The sequence below is a fragment of the Bufo gargarizans genome, chromosome 1, assembly GCF_014858855.1.
Source record: "Bufo gargarizans isolate SCDJY-AF-19 chromosome 1, ASM1485885v1, whole genome shotgun sequence".
Classification (NCBI taxonomy): Eukaryota; Metazoa; Chordata; class Amphibia; order Anura; family Bufonidae; genus Bufo; species Bufo gargarizans.
Window position 1 is genome coordinate 13,029,312 of NC_058080.1, and position 14,409 is coordinate 13,043,720.

General features: G+C 48.4%; 1 protein-coding gene across 2 annotated transcripts; it reads right to left on the minus strand.

Annotated features, from left to right (window-relative positions):
- Positions 1-5,083: 5,083 nt before the first annotated feature.
- On the minus strand, positions 5,084-14,164 carry NAGK (N-acetylglucosamine kinase). Of its 2 annotated transcripts, none has more exons than XM_044298561.1 (10): positions 14,099-14,164; positions 13,007-13,091; positions 12,061-12,159; positions 11,686-11,827; positions 11,328-11,438; positions 11,119-11,231; positions 10,605-10,692; positions 8,985-9,082; positions 8,085-8,163; positions 5,084-6,075 (listed from the first exon to the last, which is right to left on the minus strand). In XM_044298561.1, exons 1-10 carry the CDS (start codon positions 14,152-14,154, stop codon positions 5,885-5,887), a joined length of 1,062 nt encoding a protein of 353 aa, XP_044154496.1. In that variant the 5' UTR covers positions 14,155-14,164; the 3' UTR covers positions 5,084-5,884. The 2 variants fall into 2 exon arrangements, with proteins under 2 accessions (XP_044154496.1, XP_044155276.1); XM_044299341.1 differs by lacking the exon at positions 14,099-14,164 and adding an exon at positions 13,864-13,908.
- Positions 14,165-14,409: the final 245 nt, after the last annotated feature.

Below are 14,409 nucleotides of genomic sequence, written 5' to 3' on the forward strand. Positions count from 1 at the left end.
GAGAGCTCCGACTCTATGAGGGCGCGAGCGGACCCGGACGGCATGCGGGCGCAAGGGGGAGCCAGACCCACGGGGTTTGACACTAACTCGATCACAAAACCCCTGACCGTAGAAAGAATCCACGGGTCGGAAGAAACTTTTCTCCACGCATGGGAAAAGAACCGGAGTCTTCCCCCCACAGGACAATTGGAAATAGGAGGAACATTGAATAGCTGACTCACCGTATGGTTTCCTGGAGCCAGGGTGTCCACGGAATCCTCTGCCGCGGTTATAGCCGCCCCGGGTAGGAAAAAAGGAAGGCTGATGTTGCTGGTCCTGCAACGAGGATCTGTGGCCAAAGGAGCCTCTGCCCGAACCACGGGCATAGGAGGAGGAGCGGCCGGGCAGACGGCCCCTGAAACTGCTGGCCCTGGCTGAAAAACGGTTTGGGAAAACCTTACGCATGGACGCTTGCGCCTTATCCAGGGCAGTAAAAGCCCCAACGTATTTCCCAAGCTCCTTAATAAAAGACTCTCCAAAGAGGAGCCCCTGGGCATCCTTGCCCGCCTCAGAAATGGGCAAATTAGCCAGCTTCGGCTCAATTTTCATAAGAAGCGCTTTGCGCCGTTCTATAGCTAACGAGGTGTTAGCGTTGCCCGTAAGGCAAACCGCCCTCTGAGCCCATCCAGTTAATTCTTCAGGGTCGACCTGATTACCAGCCGCCCTGGCCGCCTCGGCCATATCCAGAATTTTGGCCAGTGGCCCCATAATGTCCAAAACTTTATCCTGGCATGCCCTAAGGGCGGAATCCAGGCCTTTGCGGGGATTAAAACCTGTCTTAGTAAAAAACTGGACCATCTTCGGGTCCACCACCGCCGTCTCACAAACTTTATGCGGGATCAGGGGTCTAGGGCATTCAGCCCGCAGTTTTGTACGTGCCTCCTTTGTGAGAGGCTTACGGGCCATTGACTCAATGTATTGAGCCACATGCGTGGCAGGAAGCCACTCAGAAGACCGCGGGTGGTGCAAAGCATTGGGATCAAACATAGGATCCCCCAACGGATCCACCAGAGGATCCGCGGACCCAGACGGGGCATCCGGGAACGCCGCAGCAGGGGGCGGCGGCAAATCTACATCAACAGGGTCAACCGCGACCCCAGTCAAATCCTCCTCTGAACCATGCAGGGAGTAGCGCTGTGCCTCCTCATCAGACTCTCTATCAGAGTCAGAAACATGTTCGGGCTGTGACCGCGCCGACTTCCAACCTCGCGCACGTTCTGCCTGGCGCGGACAGGCTCTTTTACGCGATCTTAGCGCGTTGTCAGTGGATGGGACAGTGCCATCATTCTCAGTTGTTCTGGAGGCCTGAGGGGGCTGAATAGCTAGGGCTTGTGTCACAGATTGTGAAATTGCTGTGGACATGGAACCCATGGCAGACATGATAGCGCTTGATATAGAGCGCTGAATGGCTAAGCTCTGAATATCCACCATAGGAGGGTCCCTGGTAGGGTCACTAGTGCTCCTGGATGGGGGAGACATGTGGCCCCTGGACTCCAGATTCTGAGGGGGGCCGACATTAGGGGACCGGGATCGGGAATGGCGTGACATAGTGAGCACTAACGAGGCTGAGGGTTAGTCACCCTATAGGAGCAGAAAGAAGAAGCAGTCGAAAGACAGACCGTAATAAGACCAGGACCGGCGCTGCAGGAGACGCGACTGAGGCAGAGAATCGCTCCGGAACAGGCACCGCACGAAATCCCGCGAGACCTCGGACGCAGTTAACACACGAGATCTCGCGAGAAGGAGAAGAACAGAGAAGAAGAAGGGGAAGAAGCGCGCGAAATGGCGGCGCCTCCTCCCCGCAGTGCGGGCAAGCAGCGCAGGCCTGGGGACAACGAGGGGTAAGAGGGTAATACCCCACAACGATAGAATGAAGAACAGAGAGCCCACTCCTCCCCAGCCGGAGCAGAAACACCGCAAACGGCGGGGAGAGGAGAGGCAAGCTGAAAGGGCAGATAGAAAAATCTATACCTATAAGTAAACGAATAACATATATAAGTCAGGACAACCCTCAGGTTACCAAAACAGAAGATATCACACGATATATCACAATAATGAGATACCATGCCCTAAGGAATGCCCAAAAGGGAACACCTCAGGGCATAAGGAAAAAACTGCTATGTATACTTAACTGGAGCAGCAAAGAAAGAGGACTGCTCCAGTGTGACCAGGGGTTATATGGACACTGGGAGTGACAGGGTGGGGCTTGTTGCCATAGTTACTGCATGTTTAAAGTGTTTTTCTTTGCTGCTATGGAAACAGAGTAAAGAGAGAGACAGCAATATGAGCCTCCGTGTCCTGGGATAAAATCACGACCCGTGGGGTTCAGGGCACGCCAGGTGTCAATAACACCTAGTTTACGCAGAGCCACCTTCAGGCGTCTAAGGCGGACATGAGTGATAGCCGATTTCCCCGAGGAGGAGTCCAGGAGCGGATCTAGGGTCACATTAAAATCTCCCCCCAGAATTACCATACTCTGTTTGAATGCAGCCAGCGCAGCGAGGGTCTGAACCAGCCATGCAACCTGTCCCCTATTAGGCGCGTAAATATTAGCCAGTGTAACCGGTGTGCCTGCTATAGAGCCCTTCACAAATAAGTATCGGCCATCAGAATCCGAGGAGGAGGCTGCAACCGCAAAGGGCACTTGCTTGTGAACGGCGATACTGACACCCCGGCTAGCGGAGGTCTGCGCACTGTGGAACCACTGATTGAACTTTTTGGAAGGAAGATTGGGAATCTTACCTGCCCGGAAATGTGTTTCTTGAAAAAAGGCTATTGAGACTTTGTCTTTTTGTAGTAAGGAAATCACCTGGGATCTTTTGCACGGCTCGTTCAGGCCCCGGACATTAAGGGAGGAAACTATAAGAGAAGCCATTTTAAGTCAGTAGGAAAGCACATAGCAATCATAATCTGAGCGAACCAAGAAAGAGCATTAGGATGGGATAAGAGGACACAAAAGGGGAAACACATGAGGGCAAAAGAAGGTAGACAATAAGGCAGACAGTAAATCATAATCACATAATGCAGAACTAAGAGCTCCACGGAGCGCCTGGGAATCAAAGGATCCTTTCTCATCACGGACTGGTGCCGGGATCCAGCAGGTGGGGGGTCTCGTAGAGCTAGGAGAGGCCATGAAAAGGCCATCAGGTAACAAGGAAGTCAGTGAGGGAAACATCGGCAAACAAGTCCCCTGTGCAGAGGGGGTGGGAGGGGAGAGGTAGATAACATTCAGGAAGGTGAAGTCCTCAGGGAGGTGGACAAAGGCCTGGATACATCCAGAAAGGCCTTGTCAAAAGGCTAGACGGCTCCGATGCATGTCCTGAACAGTATAACAGGAGAAAACTGTAACTTTCGGAGGTCCACTTCAGGAGAACACCGGAACTGTGAACGGCAAAAATGGTGGCCATCTTAGCAGAGAAGCTTCAGCGATGAGGAGAGCGACCCGCAGCAGCGGAGGCCTGTGAACTCTGACTGGGTCGGGATTTCTTCCCGGCAGGCACAAGGGACCAGGTGTCTGCAGTCGGAGGCGAGGGTACAGGATCTCCCTGGTCTGCCGGCATCCAGGACGGTCTTTATTTCAGTCAAGTTCTGCTTCAGGGGAGCCAGCGCAGAGTCCAGAATTTCGCGAAGGATCGCTTTTGAAAGGTTCGTTCCCCGCTTGCGATTTTTATATTCGGAAGCATCCGAAATACTTTCCGCTTCCGAAAATTCATCCGCATCGGAATGAAGAGAAGGAGCCGGCGCCATCTTAGGTGTCCCAGCAGCGGTGCCCTTGGCAGCTTTTCTCAGGAATTGCTCCATGTCAGGCTGTTTGGAGCGGCTTACAGGTGGGTCGGCAGGTTCCCTGGGGCGATCTCTCCCCACTTTGCCCATTTTAAGCTTCTGAAAGGTGCTATAAAAGGGGGTTTGTGCCGGTTAGGATGAGGAGCTCAGTCACCAGCAGCCATGCAGCTCAGCGGCCAAACTCCGCCCCCTAGTAGTTATATTCTTGTACATAGGAGCAGTATTATAGTAGTTATATTCTTGTACATAGGAGCAGTATTATAGTAGTAATATTCTTGTACATAGGAGCAGTATTATAGTAGTTATATTCTTGTACATAGGAGCAGTATTATAGTAGTTATATTCTTGTACATAGGAGGCAGTATTATAGTAGTTATATTCTTGTACATAGGAGGCAGTATTATAGTAGTTATATTCTTGTACATAGGAGCAGTATTATAGTAGTTATATTCTTGTACATAGGAGGCAGTATTATAGTAGTTATATTCTTGTACATAGGAGGCAGTATTATAGTAGTTATATTCTTGTACATAGGAGACAGTATTATAGTAGTTATATTCTTGTACATAGGAGGCAGTATTATAGTAGTTCTATTCTTGTACATAGAGCAGTATTATAGTAGTTATATACTTGTACATAGGAACAGTATTATAGTAGTTATATTCTTGTACATAGGAGACAGTATTATAGTAGTTATATTCTTGTACATAGGAGGCAGTATTATAGTAGTTATATTCTTGTACATAGGAGCAGTATTATAGTAGTTATATTCTTGTACATAGGAGGCAGTATTATAGTAGTTATATTCTTGCACATAGGAGCAGTATTATAGTAGTTATATTCTTGTACATAGGAGCAGTATTATAGTAGTTATATTCTTGCACATAGGAGGCAGTATTATAGTAGTTATATTCTTGTACATAGGAGGCAGTATTATAGTAGTTATATTCTTGCACATAGGAGCAGTATTATAGTAGTTATATTCTTGTACATATGAGCAGTATGATGGTTCAGTTTGTACCAGTGGCGTACATAGAAGGATCAAACCAGGCCCCCACACAGGACAGAAGGGTTTCCGCCTAAACCCCTTTCAATGAACCTTGGGCCATTTTTTTCCACTGCTTTGCTTGCTAATTTTTTTACTTTAGAGGGTAGAGTCCTGACCATGTTTTGACCCCCAGTAGAAGAGGAGATGATCCCAACTGGGCCCCCTCTCGCCCCGAGCCCCTTTAGCAGCCGCTATGGTAGTTACGCCCCTGGTTTGTAATATTTCCACTATAAACTAACCATGGAGTATATATGAATTTTTATTTGTGTTGATCAAAGCGAATTAATCATTGAAAATCTTTTCTTTAATCAAAACTTTACATTAAAAAGCAGTAAGAAGAGGTCCATTGACCTCCAGTGATGTCTGGTCAGCGCTCATACATTTGGGTCATTCATTAGAATCTGGGTAAATAAAACAAGGATTGTACATTTTTTATATAATTGATAGAGTTCCCAAAAATCCCTGTAAACTACTAAGATTTCAATGCAATAACACATGAACGAGGAGTGAGGTTATGTTCATATGTAGCCTGCCTGTTGTCTTCTCACAGCTGGGGGGTTGTCACAGTTGAATCCACTGTGAGCTGAACCATCTGCACTCCAGACCCATGCACTGTTCTAATCAATGGCTTAGTACTGAGATCAGAGCCGTCTGGAGACAACTGTAACAAACTCTCAGCTGTGAGAAGTTTCAAGTCTGTCTCTTGATGTAAACAAGAATTTTGTATGCGGTAGATTCATCAAAACTGGTGTAAAGGAAAACCGGCTCAGTTGACCCCAGGAACCAATCAGATTCCACCTTTCATTTTCAAAAGGAGCTCTGAAAAATGAAAGGTGGAATCTGATTGGTTGCTATGGGCAACTAAGTCAGTTCTAGTTTACACCAGTTTTGATCAAATTCCCCCATAATGCCCTAAGAGGTTATATCGTAGACATGGATGATGGACATGGCTGCCATAATTACAGATATTCTGTATGAGAGGAGGCAGTGACCGGCGCTGGACTCCTCTGAGGCTCATGGAAAACTGTGGCTGTAGAAGACATGGACGTTATCCTGGTAGTTGATTGGTAAATCAATCCCAATATTCTTTGCGGCCAGGCTGGCTCCACCCACGGCCGATGACTGCTTGAGTGTCAGAAGACTGAATCGGGTAAGATGGCTTCCAGAGGGGCTGTTCCGAGCTTTGTCCAGGACCTCGATGAACCCTACAATGGAGAAGACATAAACCTCTGGACCACTGTGAGCACCCTATCACAGCTCTATATACAGTGCATTCAGAAAGTCACATTTCCCCCATCATTCTGAACTCAATAACCCATAATAAGAAAACTCCAAAAACGACATCTTCTCATGGACATAAGTATTCAGACCCTTTGCTGTGACTCTTCACATTTAGCTCTGGGGCCTCCCATTTCTCTTTATCTCTGAGAGGTTTCTACACTTTGATTGGAGTCACTTGTGGTAAATTCAGTTGTCCCTGTCTATATAAGATCTCACAGCTGACAATCCATATCAGAGCAAAAACCAAGCCATGAGAAGGAGAGACCTTTCTGTAGAGCTCAGAGACAGGATTGTGTGGAGGCACAGATCTGGAGAAGAAAACAAAAACTGCCGCATTGAAAGTTCCCAAGAGCACAGTGACCTCCATAATTCTTATATGGAAGAAGTTTGGAACAACCAGGACTCTTCCTGCAGCTGGCCACCCCACTAAACTAAGTAATCGGGGGAGAAGATCCTTGGTAAGGAAGTAGACCAAGAACCTAATGTTCACTCTGGCAGAGCTCCAAAGATCCTGTGTACAGATGGGAGAAACTTCCAGAGTTTCAACCATCACTGCAGCACTCCAGCAATCTCAGCTTTATGGCAGAGTGATCAGAAAGAAGCCTCTTCTCAGTAAAAGGCATGTAAATGTTTACAAAAAAAAAAAAAAAGAGGACATAAAGACCACTTCAGACTGTGAGAAACAAGATTTTCTGGTTGATGAAACCAAGACTGAACTTTTTTACCTCAATTCTAAGCGTCATATTTGGAGGAAACCATCATCGGCCCAATACCATCCCTACAGTGAAGCATTGTGATGGTCAGAGTTGAGGGAAAACTGAATGGAGCAAAGTGCAGAGAGATTCTTAATAAAAACCTGATCTCTGGATGCCCTGGACCTCAAACTTGGCTGATGATTCACTTTCCAACAAGACAATGACCCTAAGCACACAGCCAAGACAACACAGGATCAACTTAGGGACAAATCCTTGAGTGGCCTAGCCAGAGCCTTGACCTGAACCCAATCGAACATCTCTGGAGAGACCTGCAGATGGCTGTCCACTGACAGTCCCATCCAACCTGACAGAGCTTGACAGGATCTGCAGAGAAGAATGGTGGAAAATCCCCAACTCCAGGTGTAAACCTTGTGGCATCATCCCCAAGAAGACTGGAGGCTGGATTCACTGCTAAAGGGGCTTCAATTAAGTCAAGAGTAAAGGGTATGAATACTTATGTCAATGGAAGATTGTAGTTTTCCCTTTTCTATAAAATAGTAAAGATTTCTAACATCCTGTTCTCACTTTCTCATTATGAGTGCAGAACGATGGACCTGCAACATAGCAAAATGTGAAAGGGCCTGAAGACTTTCTGAACGCACTTTGGTTGTCTATCACGTTTTATGCTTCAGTCACATTCAGTCAAAGAAAGCGACTTGGCCTGAGGCGCATTATCCATCGCGAGACGCAAAAGTAACCAAATTTTATTGGAAAAAAGACCAATAAGATGAAACTGTATAGGACAAAACGTGGACAACCGACACAATAGGCAGGGATAGCAATAAGTGAGAACTCAAGAGGGAAAATCAAAAGGATCATGCTGGGAGTCAATACCCCCTGGAGAAGCGCAATTGTAAGGGCAACTTTTTACAATGGAAGTAAATGGGCGATAAATACCAATCTATTAAATGTTTCTCATGTCGGAGGATAATCCCAACGTGATCAATATGTCCTTCGTTTGTATAATGTGATTCCTTTCCCCTGACCATTGAGTTCCCCTTTCTGATTTCCCACCAGTAAGGTGTCCGTCTGTCCACAGACCCAAGGTCACATGGTAGGTGATCTATCATGAAACTCATGCTCAGATCTGGACACTCATACGAACCTCAGCCGATCATCTGGAGGGATCATGTCCTACTTTTACTCCATCTAATTCCCACCTATTTGGACATACTTACCGTCTTTTAGAAGATCCCAGCTTTTCCACACTGAGCCTTCAGCCAGCACTGGAAGACCCAGCTCCCCGTGGAATAAGACCTAGGCATAAAAAGAGACAACAGCTGAAATGTGGAGACAGTCGGTCGAAACGTTGGTATAGACACAGCCTCATGCTCCATCACTGACCATGATCATGCTCAATCGGCCAGTTCCGCCAGTGTCTGGATGGGACCCACAGTGCTCTTTATCCTAAATCTGTCACTACCATTCAGGGGTGATCTGACCATTCTTTCTATTTTTTGGGGGGAGGGGGGGGGGGGGTTATAGACAATTTTGACCCAGCTCTACCCTCCGTATATTAAAGGTATTGTGCCAGGTTTGAATGTTATACTCTAACTACAGCTAGCTGGTCAGTGGGTGTCCGACTGCTGGGACCCCCACAGATACTGAAAACCCCCCACCCCCCTCTTCCCCATCCGAGTGTAGTGGCAGGTCGAACGTGTGCTCTGTTGCCCCAATAGTTCTCTATGGGACTGCTGGTGATCACCAAGCTGTTCATTTATACAGCACCTAAAAAATACCGCCATATAATGTCCATATTATCTCTGAATTTTTTCACCCAAGCCGTGCTCCCAAAATTATTTTGTTAATTAACAAAAACTGCATTAAGAATAACATTTGCTCAAGTAATAGCACCATATAGTGGTAAGCAGAATCCCTAATAAATCTGCCATACTGTACCCAAATGATCCTGCCCTACAGGACCCATATGATACCGCTGTACTAGGTATCAGAAGGCTTTGTATGCACACTGTGCATATGCTGGAAGCCGGGGAGGTAGTGATGGAGCTTCCTTCTGGGACGACAGCCGCAGGAATCAGTGGTGCCAGTGCAATATTTTAAAAGCGATTTCTACTGACCTCATCGATCTTCAGCATCACGGCCACAACATGGCGCGCAAGGATTTCACCAGCGCTGCGGAAAACTGAACGACATAAAGCATCTCCCTTGTTAGCACCTAAAATGAAAGAAGGACCCCATAAGATATTACATCTGTAGTGCAGTACATCAGGGAGGTATGAAGTATACTGTAGGGTCCTGCTGCAGATAAGACTGCTACACCACACAGCAGAGCCAGCCTGCAGCAGCGCACACATAGCAGAGCCAACCTGCAGCAGCGCACACACAGCAGAGCCAGCCTGCAGCAGCGCACACACAGCAGAGCCAGCCTGCAGCAGCGCACACACAGCAGAGCCAGCCTGCAGCAGCGCACACACAGCAGAGCCAGCCTGCAGCAGCACACACACAGCAGAGCCAGCCTGCAGCAGCGCACACATAGCAGAGCCAGCCTGCAGCAGCGCACACATAGCAGAGCCAGCCTGCAACAGCTCACACATAGCAGAGCCAGCCTGCAACAGCTCACACATAGCAGAGCCAGCCTGCAACAGCACACACATAGCAGAGCCAACCTACAACAGCACACACACAGCAGAGCCAGCCTGCAGCAGCGCACACATAGCAGAACCAGCCTGCAGCAGTGCACCCATAGCAGAACCAGCCTGCAGCAGTGCACCCATAGTAGAGCCAGCCTGCAGCAGTGCACCCATAGCAGAGCCAGCCTGCAGCAGCGCACACATAGCAGAGCCAGCCTGCAGCAGTGCACCTATAGTAGAGCCAGCCTGCAGCAGTGCACCCATAGCAGAGCCAGCCTGCAGCAGCGCACCCATAGCAGAGCCAGCCTGCAGCAGCGCACCCATAGCAGAGCCAGCCTGCAGCAGCGCACCCATAGCAGAGCCAGCCTGCAGCAGCGCACCCATAGCAGAGCCAGCCTGCAGCGCACACATAGCAGAGCCAGCCTCCAGCGCACACATAGCAGAGCCAGCCTACAACAGTGCACACACAGCAGAGCCAGCCTGCAGCAGTGCACCCATAGCAGAGCCAGCCTGCAGCAGCGCACCCATAGCAGAGCCAGCCTGCAACAGCGCACCCATAGCAGAGCCAGCCTGCAATAGCGCACCCATAGCAGAGCCAGCCTGCAGCGCACACATAGCAGAGCCAGCCTGCAGCGCACACATAGCAGAGCCAGCCTGCAGCGCACACATAGCAGAGCCAGCCTGCAGCGCACACATAGCAGAGCCAGCCTGCCAGCGCACACATAGCAGAGCCAGCCTCCAGCGCACACATAGCAGAGCCAGCCTCCAGCGCACACATAGCAGAGCCAGCCTACAACAGTGCACACACAGCAGAACCAGCATGCAGCACTGCACACAGAGCAGAGCCAGCCTACAACATAGCAGAGCCAGCCTGCAGCAGTGCACCCATAGTAGAACCAGCCTGCAGCAGTGCACCCATAGCAGAGCCAGCCTACAATAGCGCACCCATAGCAGAGCCAGCCTGCAGCAGTGCACACATAGCAGAGCCAGCATGCAGCACTGCACAAATAGCAGAGCCAGCCTACAACATAGCAGAGCCAGCCGGCAGCAGTGCACCCATAGCAGAACCAGTCAGAAAAGAGACCAATAAAGTTGTCCTTGTATTACCTTCTGCCAACTTGACGCAGAATCCCGCTATCCTGGACTTCTCGAAAGTTCGATACAGATGAGTGAGAATCCCCAGCCGATCAGAAACCTGCAAAATCATGAATGAGGAATAATTACTGAATTATGGACTAGCCTCACTGCGTTTTATCCACATAATGGTGGACACTTATCTGCGGTATTTTTCATGTCACTTTTGATAGAGGCAATGTTGCTTTTATTTGCCACACATTTCCTTAATGAGGATGGGAACATGTCCTTATGTGTGAGAAAGTCAGCCAGCTGTGCTCCTGCCACCATCTTTAATGCTGAAGCTGGGTCCAGGGATACGCTAACTTACAGGAGCCATTGTTAGAGCTGTGGAGCGATCACTTTGTCCTGGAGTCACCCAAACTTCATAAAGCTGCATAGTTCCTACGCCCCCCCCCCACACCTCTATCTCCCTCTATGGCCATTAGCTATACTAGGCCAGTTACATGGCATGGAGCCTGCTCTCGAGATATACAGGACATATTACCTGGAAGTAGCTGAACATAGCTTCTTGCACGTAGCAGATGTCAAATTCTGGATCCACCAGGTTGTCAATGGTGTCAAACACGGTCTTGATGGCTCGGTGAGCTATCCAGTAAGCTGCAATGTACAAAGAGCATACAAGATTCCTATAGACCAGAAAAAAATGGATTGAGAGTTCAGCAATAATACATGTCCATGGATATGCACCCTCACCTGATCCCTCATCACCCATCAGATGCCCCCAGCCTCCGCATCCAGACACAGAACCATCTGGGTTCAACAGTTTGCAGTTCGATCCGGTCCCTGATATCAGCACAATGCCCCCTGTAGGAAGGAATTCATAAAGTGTTAGACCAGCCGGAGACAATCAGAAGATATAAGAAGACATTGGAGGACAAGAGGGTGAATGACCAGTGTGCTTTTTAAAATGTGAGAGGGAACCCATACCCAAGCACCGGGAGGAAACTGACACAAACACGGGAAGAACATAAAAATTCCATGCAGTTGTTGTTCTTGGGCAGTCTCGAACCCAGGACTTCAACAAGCCCCGATACCGATTTAAGGATCCTACCCAGTTTTGTAGCAGTGGCGATGGCCCCTATGGCATCATTGCAGATGAAGTAGCTCTCACTGAGCTGTGGAAAGCTCTGCCGCATCTCTTTGATCATATTATCGATGGCTTCTTTCTGTTCTCCACCACTCAGCGACATGCCCTGCAATGAGGAAAATTAAGCCATTATCGTATGGAATCCAACAGAAAACACCTCTATATGCCTTCATATGAAGCAGGACACATTTGGAAGTACAGTAAAGGTCCATGGACTTCTAAGGAGGTTGCCTGAAGCATGAACCCTATAGATCCAGGGGCACGGTCAGGTTTTTTGTTTTTGGCTTGAGGAACACTTGAAGTAAAGATGCTTCACGGCTTCCACCACTCCAGTCTTACCAGGCATTTGATAGGAACCTGTGGGTCCAGCCCTGCCTTCTGCTTAGCCTCTGTCACCATGGAATCGATAGTCTCTAAACATCTCTTTGTGCCGACCAACTGGAACAAAAGGGAAAACATGTTTGGTGAAAGCGTTAGAAGTAAAACCAGGGTGATCTCTGATGAGTCCTCTAATGGACCATTACTATAAACTTTCGTCAAGCCCACTGATGTTGGAACGATTGGAACCAGCTCATGGGAGCCACCTGTCTCATCCCCGACTTTGGGGGCTTGTTCCCATGTGGAATATGAAAGGAATCTGACATGGGGCAGGTTATAGGACAGTTGAACAAATAACTGTCGGCCAAACAAGCGTCCGTTCGACAGCTATTTTGTGTAGTGTAGCCACCTTGATGACTTTCCTACATATACACCAGTATCAGAAACTAGTGCATACACTCCATGAGCGGAAGCGTTAAGGCCCAGCCACTCGTAGTGGAAGAAATCTGGTTTCTGTGGTGTATCTGCAACAAAATCGAGACTTTTTGTATGCAGAGTTAGCCACGGAGTGACCACAGATTTCACTCTACTGCAAAGCACAGCAAAAGGGTGAAGTCCATGGTGAAAGTCCTCACTCTGATTTTTGCGAAAGTTTCCTCTGCTATTTGACTAATGGGGTTTTGTACTGGGAAAAATCCACATTGGACCAGCTCTAACACGTTCCTATCATGGACAATGTCATAACCTCCCAACATACAATTATTTTTGGCTATTTTATCATGACCCTATTTGATATTGCGCTGGCGAGACATACAAAGTAGAAGGAGTAGTGACCACCATGCAGTCCAGAATTTAAATAGTCCATCCTCCTCTACACATCCAATAATAAAATTGGATTATAGTCTTTGAAGCCAATTGTAGCCCATCTTGTCCATTACTGTATGATGGAGCCTCTCCTGTTCCTTACCCAGTGGTTGGTGCAAGGTCCGTTGGTCTCAGACAAGATCTGTCCATCTTCTGAGATCAAAACTGCTTTGGAGTGTGTTCCTCCCCTGGAAAGACCATAGAGCATGTGCATTATTACTCAAATACTGGAGGGAGGGTATCGTTAGGACATCCTAAATTTCAGAATAGAGTCAGATAAACCTTACAACACTGTGCTTTCTTGGTTTCTTTTTTAAACAAAGTAGTATCAAAATCTACCAAACCTTTTATGCCCAACACTCAGAAAAGCAGATCAAGAATGGGAAATGAGAGAACAACAGTGAAGGGTTAACAACTTGTGGGAGTGGAATGGGTAGAGGTGAAATAACTGCGACATACAGCAGCGGTGGCCAATGTCATCTCAGCATCTACTGATCACCAGACGACCTTATTGTCTTCTACAGTCATCCAACTAGACCAGAGAATTAAACTATAATTGGAATGTGGACGGCCTGGTCTGAAGGATCCTGCCGCCTCCTGCATCACGTCAGTAGAGGAGTCATAGTCTGCTGGTGGTAGCTTCATAACGAGAGGAATATTTGCTTGATTCCCATGGAATAGGAAACTGGACACCACTGAGCGGCGCAGGCGTCTTCTATATATTTCCATTGGCCAGAATAGGTCAATAGTCAGGGGGTAACAAGGGTTCTGTCTACACAATATGGCATTGACCGCTCAGGTCCCATCATGGCTCCTGACCCACAAGGACCCATACAAGGGGCTACCCCGATTTCATACGGTCTCCTCTGCTGTTGCACTTCTCGCCCTGAACTTATCTCTCCACACCCGATGGAGAATGCCGTTCGGCTCTGTTCACACCACGCTGCTGGTTCTCCTCACCTGTGCGCCGCTCGCAACGTCCCATACGTTGCTCATAGACTGTCATGTATGAGACATACTCAGGAAACAGAGTGCTCTTCCTGCAAGCATGTCACATTCACATACAGCCCACACCGAACACATATAGAAGATGCAGCAGAGCTGAGACGGTCACGTAGTGCTCTCTACACAGTGTGCAGAGAGTTCAATGACAAATCCATCTCTGCTGAGACATCAGGACACAGAGCAGCCTCACCCTTCCACTCCTCCATACACCGCAGGCATGGCCCCTCTGCTGGCAGGGCTGGTCATGTGACCTCCTGATCAGCTGACTGAGCAGGAAGTGACAGCTCCACAGCACAGGGCGGCTCCACAGCACTGCACATACATACAGCCCTGTGCACACTATCATGGTGCTATAGAAGGGGGTCTTAAAGGGGCAGCACACCTGCAGGCTATCCTGTGTGATACCTGCTCTGCTCCCCGTTATCAGACACTGCAGGGTAAGCAGCAGACATTATCCACCCACTCTGTGGTAAACGCACGCGGTACCGCGGCTGTGACCGC

What these genes read in the sequence shown, in the direction of transcription:
- NAGK (XM_044298561.1), bottom strand. Translation starts at nt 14,154, where the DNA reads ATGACCAGCCCTGCCAGCAGAGGGGCCATGCCTGCGGTGTATGGAGGA. An exon ending in GTGTATGGAGGAGTGGAAGG is followed by an intron (nt 13,092 to 14,098) that starts GTGAGGCTGCTC and finishes TGGTCTTTCCAG; the next exon opens with GGGAGGAACACACTCCAAAG. An exon ending in CTGCGTCAAGTTGGCAGAAG is followed by an intron (nt 9,083 to 10,604) that starts GTAATACAAGGA and finishes CTTTCATTTTAG; the next exon opens with GTGCTAACAAGGGAGATGCT.